Below are 7,349 nucleotides of genomic sequence, written 5' to 3'. Positions count from 1 at the left end.
ATCATATTGGCAAGCTTACTAACAAGTACTTTCATTCGATCGACATCAGAGCCGAACAAATTTCAGATAGTATAATCTAGTCTTGATGAAATTTACATGTAAATCTTGTTTATCACACGATAATCTAGAAATGTCGTCAACACAAACCTTGATTCTCGCATTTGATAATTTTAATCTTTGAAAAAAAGTTCCATGTAAATATATATCACCATTATTCCGAAATTGGAAAACTTTTATTGTTGGTGTAATTATGTTGTGTAGAGACTATTGTTCTAATGTACGTGAAAATGAGGAAATATCACGAGAAATAAATTTGTTTTATTACATTTAGAATTACAATCTCATCGTAAAGTTAAAATTAATGACATTATTCCATGGGATGAGTTTTCGATCCGTAGAGAAATAATATCTACAACGCAGGCTGAAATACCCTAATTATGTCTTCGTTAAAGGGACTGTAAAAGTGTCGGCAGACAGTTGAATTTTACTCTATTTCTCTTTTTTAGAAAGGCGAACGATTTATTTCTCGGGAATTAATTTTAAGTACTAAATGCTCAACTTTGCGACTGAAGTGAACATAGAGAATTATTTAGCGCAAGAACTTGGATGTGAATGTTTATATGTTTTAGTATGTAACGGCGTTATTGATACATTTAGTGATTCACGTTAAGTATCTTACACTGAAAGGTGACCCTGAACTATTTACACGTAGTTAAGAAGCCTTAACTCATTAAAAAATATTTTACTACAAGTATCAGTAGTGAAACATGCGGATGACGCTAATATTGTACACTATTAATGCCTTTAAAAAGCCAGGACTTTCATATTTGGATTATGATTTATGGGTTTGACCCTTTTGAGGGTTTAACTATTACTTAACTGTAATGATCCAAAGTCAGATGAAAAGTTGGACTAATCACAAGCAACGTAAATACGTAATTACTGTTCGTATTAATTACAATTTTTTAAGGATTAATATTATTGAAGTTCATTTCGAAATCAAATCAGTATTCATTTTTAGCATGAAGAAGATTCAAAGTTCTTTCAATTAGCGTTGGTATAGTTCAATTGCTAAAACCACGGAGGCTACAATGTTAAAGGCGAAGAGAGATATGATTGCAAGCTGGATATTCTTCAACTCTATTTGGACTTCATTCTCTTCAATTAATCTGTTTTTTGCCAAGCATACTTCAGTATCCCACGCGTTAAATTCTCGATCACGAAATAATATAGCAGTTTCAAACATTCTCTGGATTCTGAAAAGGAAATGGGACTTTATTAAATGAAGTAGTCCTCTAAAACGAAGCACTACACCTTTCCATTAATGGGGAAAGGAAAACTGTGACAGTTGGCAAAGACTAAAAATTTATTTCTAAAATAGACACTATTTTGTGGTTTTTGAAAAAGTCTTATCCCTGTAACTTACAACTCGTTTTTATTATCGACCTTTTGGTTAAGTCCCGTCTAGCCAAGGATTAACCAAATAATATCAGATATTCCAGAGAAAGTGGAAATAATGCTGAAGTACTAGTTTTTGTATTCCAAACTATGAAACCACACCAGAAAAGGCAAGAGAGGTTTTTCATAGTTACTGATTTCTTAACTGCTGACGTTGGGAAATAGCCCTTACACTAAGAAGTGGGTATGCGTTCAGTGCTCGAAACCACATTAACCGCTTTTGCACAGGTAGTGGCACTAGATATCTGGCAGCCTGGCTGTATGAAAACCATAGTTTTTTCCCGTGGTTAAGTGGGGATGGCAATCTTCCGAATAAATGGAACGAAGTATAGGAAAATAATCAAAGGAATGACAATAAGCCTCTTCGATGTAAAAAAGAGCGTAGGCAACCCTCAGTATCGGGACATTATGGGGGTTGATCCATAGCTATCTCTGCGCACTCTCTGGATCCAAACCGCCTAGAACGCAGGCGTGGGATAGCGGCGGACCGTTGATTTTTTTTAAAACGTTATTGACGTCACATCCCCGAGGGTAAGCAAAGTCTTTCCTTCTTTCCGAGCCATATAGTGTTTAAGGCATTTTTATATTTTTGTATTATTCCGCCTTATCCGGCAGGTGATACAGTTGGGCCAATCACAGCGTCTTTACTAGTGCTAAGGTCTAATGTTCTAGCAAACTCGGGCTCTGGGGACTGGGGAAACGCCGGAGCGGGGCGGCTCACAACCAATCACAAGAGAGATTAACCGGATGTGAGGAACCGCTTTACAACCACGAAATAATCCCTCTTTGACGCGTTTTATATCAGATACTGACGACCATGATTGTTAGGGGAGGGGGTCGTTTGACTTTTTCAAAAAAAAATTCAATAGTCCGTCGATTATTTTACAGTCCTTCAAGTGCTAGTATAATGCCAAAAAAAGTTGTCCCCCCCCCCTATTTAAAAGCGGGCCGATATAATAATATTAATTTAAAATTAGCCAACTCACGTTTTTTTAAAAACACGTTCGATATAGGGATTTCCATTCTTTTTCATGGGAAACGACAATGGAGAGGAAAATATTTTTTTACGAGATTTATGAACTTTATGTTCAAAGGTTTCGCACATGTCGAGTATAGTCGTAGTCTCTAACATTGTAGAAACTGGAAAGGATGTAGTTAGTCGGTTGTTGATCAAGGCGTCTATTTGCTCGATCAAGTGTGTTTCTCCGTTCACTTGAATTGAATTGTGTTTCTCTATATTTTCTTTCAACACTTTTCTTGGTAATCCCTCTACCGCATTCTAAAAGAAGGTATGAGGAGTGAAAATATAATAAGACATTCGGAATGTTTTTCTTCGGAAAGAGTATCTATCTCGGCGCTTCATGTGAAGAACAATTTTACGTCACCAAAAACTGTTCAGCAGTTTCCTACCCAAAATCAGCAGACCATAGCCAATTTCTAAAAATTGAATACTTCAAACTGAACTCAAACACCGAAAAATATACTTTTCTAAACCTAAGGTTAATTTAAAGGAAGAGGTCAGGTAACATTACATAACATTATACTTTAAAAGAACGGCCTTTTTCGAAATATTAAAGGGAAAATATTTAAAAAAAAAATAAATGATCCCTCTTATTACAAATTAATTAGCATTTAACTAGTCTAGAAACAAGGACTACGGCGCCGCCATTGGTTAAGTGGCGTCTTCTAAATATTACCTCTTACCCAAGCCATACCCCTTACCTCTCTCTCAGCCAGTGAGAATTCAACCAATCCCCCAGGGGTAAGTGATTCCGGCTAGCAGACGCCACTAAACCAAGACTAAACTAATGACGGCACAGTAGTCCTCGTTTTTAAGAGTAATTAAATGGTGATTAATTTGTTTTAAGAGATCCTTTATTTTTTTTTTTTGATATTTCGATTTTGTATTTAGAAAAGAGCCGTTTATTTAATGTGTAATGTTATGTATGAAATTTTCCTTTAAGCCTCGGTCCCTTTGATGAAAAACTCAAGCTAGGGGAATTAAAATGGGGTTCCTTTCAAAACATTTGCTTACCTATGAGAATAGGTTTCATGATATAGTTTACCTTGAAAAACGTTTCAGAGGGAGTATTTTTAACTATCCAAAAAGGTAGGTTCGGGTATCTGAGAATACCCTCTAGATCCTCAATATAACGTCCCTTGGGCGGTAGAGTTAGCTTGGATAGAATACTGCCAGCTATGCTTTGTGATACGATGAAAAAAGCTATTATAAACGATATCAAAGCCAGTCTGATAGCGGAGATCGTCGAAATTGTTGCGGCTGAAATACAAATACAACAATTGAGTGACTTAACCGATGACTTTGTCTGCTTCTCTATTTCAGACATTTTTTTATGCTTTCAAATCCGTGTTTAGATATCTAAGAGGCTGTATTGTAATACAAGAATTTATACTGTCTCCTGAATTGCGCCATTAGCCATAACAGTCACACCCCATTCTGCGTTATCTTATTGACAAAAGTTTCTTAACCCCAGAAGTTGGCACATGCAACTTCCAATAGTATTAACTATAATTATAAGTTCATAAGATATGTTTCATAACTTCGTCACTGGTTTCTGAGAGCTGATCATAAAGTAACGTACGTGAAACGCCTGGTGAGGGGCTGTCAAAGGCTTAGTACAGCATAGCTCTAAAATGTGTAGCCAATTCTCGCGTCATTCTCGAACAACCTCTCATTAAGTCTCTAACATTACGAAGCATAGGTAGTGTCACACTTAAGGAACGTATCTTATAAACTTTTGCTTATATCTAGGCAACATAAACGCTTCTCATGACATAATAACTGATTTTGACCCTTTCCACCAAGTAAAAATATAAATTTCTGCAAAAATAACAAACCTTGCGAAAAAATAATTGCTAAAGACGAAAATGCATTTTCATGGTATGTTTGTTCGAAGAATTCATTTGTCTTTTGTGGTGCTTTCAGTCTTGAAAACGCTACGTTTAAATAAGCTCTTATGACTGGAAATATGAGTAGGGTGATTCCAATTGCGGTCCATGTCTGAAAGCAACCAAACAATGTATTTTTATAAGAATTATTGCAATCTACGTCTAACAAAATAGTGAACGCTAAGGGGTATGAATGATTGCTATGAAACCTCACCAAAATGATGTTTATGATCAATGGCACCCGAACATGATTGATTCCAAAATTTACACAAACAGTAAAAAAATAATTTGGGAGACCACAATAACCTCTCAAGATGTTTCTCTTAAATATTTAAATAAATATAATAGATATTAATTGTTTTTGTCGTGAGTAATTTACCTAAATTCTATTTAAAATGTTTTTAAAAACGTTATTTCAATAATCATCTTAAACATATCTATTGTTGACATTTGAATTCTAGCGTATGCCTCTTTAACAATTTTTTTAGAAATTTTGGGTATGTAAGTTGGCCGATTCCCGATAAGGGATAAGAAATAACGCAATTGCGTGAACTTTTGGTGGAAGCCCTCCCATTGGGAGGCTAGACGATTTTAGGAACTGTAGACTATCGCCCCGTCCATCTTAACCGTAACGGTGATAATGGAGTAAAAGCATAAGTGGATCATATTACAGCTCCCCATAAGTACTGGACGTAGGTTATGCTTTTATAAACAGCGTTTTCTTCCAGGACATAAAGGCCCGCGATCTATAGCTCAGTTTCACAAGTTTAGTTTGCCCATTAACCCGGATCTGGAGTTACGTTAGCCTACGGAAATTCCGGTTGATGGGAATGGCTGTCAGACCGCTGTCAGTATCATGATTAGTGTGAAACATGTTATCGCGTTGTAATTTTGATTTAGAATTGCTTATTTTTCTTTTGCTAATTAGGAAAAAGGCCTAGTTTTGTAAAACTGAAAAACATTGACCAGTACCTTTCGCAAACGGAAAACGTTAAAGCATTGAAAAAAATTGTCACACTTAAAAAGGAAAACAAATTTCTATGTCGAGCACGTAACCTATAATCAAAAATAAATAGGATAGAAAGTGAGGGACTATAGAAAACGTAGGCGACGTGATATTCTCGTTGCCTCTGAGCCACGGAGAAATATATTTCCTGCCCCCCGCGGTATTCTGGGGGACTCGCGTATGAATACTGGCACCGAGCGACAAGCCCCGACCAAATTGCATGTAACGGATACGAATGCGCAGTGTAAATATAGTTCACGCGGCGTAAAGTCGTAAGCTAGCCGCCCGCTAGCCTCTTAAGCCCGGGACGGGAGTCGGGACTCGGGAGACGGCTTTTTAAGTTTTGTGTTAGGGTAGTTTAGAAAAAAAATAAAATGTCCATACAAGGCCAAGGGTTAAGCGTTTCGTCAATTATTGACAAGTATGAAAACGACACTTTCTTCACAACAGACAGATCTGGAAAAAGGAATGATATAATTCAATATTTAGTTAAAAATGAAAAACTGGATCCTATTTTAAAGGCTATGTGGGGACAATTTCACGTTTTGAAGGATCAATTTCAAGACTCTAAACGCGAAGATTCAGGAAACTATTCGGGCTTCCAGTACTCTTTTTACCAATGGATTACTAACTAAACAATACTTGCGTTATCAAAAACTTAACGCGACTTAGTTAAGAGCACAACAGTACGATTTTCAGTCGTCTGCACTCTGTAGCAGGAAAAATAAGGTTTCGCCATCTATGGCGAAAAATATTTGAGCATCCCAGAGATCCTCGAACGCTGAACTATTTTGCAGAAAGATAACGTCATAAAGGAGAGCGCTGATTGGTCGGCCAAAAGCGCCAGAGAGAAAACGAGAATTTGCTTCGTAAATATCATAACACACGCTGCGGAAGGCTTTCTCTCCCTAGAGTCCCTCACTTTTTATCCTATTTATTTTTGCTATAATTAGTAATAAATCGGTCCAACTATCCGCGCTAAAAACCTTTAAATCGGTGGAAACTCAGTGCTGTATTAGGAATGCCTGAAAAATGTTTTTGGATGATGAAGGCTATTTTGATCATTTGAATTCATATTAATTTCCTTTCCAACACAAGCGTTTGAAAATTGCGCAAAATACCTATAGACCGCCAATTAATTTTTTAAAGTCGGAAAAATAAAGTGGACTTCCACTATTATTTTCACAACCCAACACTATGTATGGAACAACTTGTTTCCTTCGGCGCTCTTCTCTCTCAAACCTTTCCTCATTGGCTATCACCATAAGTTAATTATGCCTCTAAGTACACAAATCGCTTCCACTTCTATGGCAATAGTGTTTGTCTGGCTCCCTTTAATGAAACCCTATACTCTCTCCGTATCATTTATCACCTCAACTTCAATACAAAATTGTACCGCCTAGCCTAGCGTTTCTTTTATCCCTTTTAGAATGTTTCAGGACTGAAACCGCCTCTATCTCACGAGAGAGAGAGGGATTTGGGGTTGCTCAAGTAAAATTCGTTCCCCCCCCAGTGCCTGCCTATACGAAACGTAAAAATCTCCTTTATTCCACTGGATGATTTTTTTTCGTCTCGACCGCTTGGTGGCTGCACCGCGACAGAAATTTCAAAATTTTCTCTCTTCGGATCTTAGCGCTATACGAGTTCTGACGTCACAGAAGCCTGCGGAAGATGCCCAGTTTTAACCCGTATTTGTGTACTTAGAGGCATTATTAACTTATGCTATCACTTACTTCCGTTTGGTTGCCCCGCTTATTAAAAATTTCTTTCGCGCCAAAATCATTGCTCTTGTTTAGTTCACAAATTCGCCGCTGCGTTTCGCATATACCCTTTTCTCTTCACTGCTGGGAGACAATGCTGATGTGATATCGTCCCGTACTTCTAGGGAGCTGTAATATGATCCACTTCTGGTAAAAGTCAATATTGCTCTATGTGGCCTGCGAAGGCGATCCGGATATCGCGAACACATTTACTC

At 37.3% G+C, this 7,349-nt stretch overlaps 1 protein-coding gene across 1 annotated transcript; it reads right to left on the bottom strand.

Annotated features, from left to right (window-relative positions):
• Positions 1-298: 298 nt before the first annotated feature.
• Positions 299-5,242, bottom strand: LOC149587395 (uncharacterized). Its single transcript, XM_089863574.1, has 5 exons — positions 5,179-5,242; positions 4,318-4,548; positions 3,525-3,739; positions 2,445-2,737; positions 299-1,256 (listed from the first exon to the last, which is right to left on the bottom strand). Exons 1-5 carry the CDS (start codon positions 5,240-5,242, stop codon positions 1,049-1,051), a joined length of 1,011 nt encoding a protein of 336 aa, XP_089719700.1. The 3' UTR covers positions 299-1,048.
• Between the last annotated feature and the right edge of the window lie 2,107 nt (positions 5,243-7,349).

The sequence above is a fragment of the Phalangium opilio genome, unplaced genomic scaffold (genome assembly GCF_054372755.1).
Source record: "Phalangium opilio isolate 3A_F unplaced genomic scaffold, DU_Popi_V2 ptg001170l_1, whole genome shotgun sequence".
NCBI classification, from domain to species: Eukaryota; Metazoa; Arthropoda; class Arachnida; order Opiliones; family Phalangiidae; genus Phalangium; species Phalangium opilio.
The sequence above is the reverse complement of the archived record's forward strand: the minus strand, read 5'-3'. Positions and strand labels throughout refer to the sequence as shown.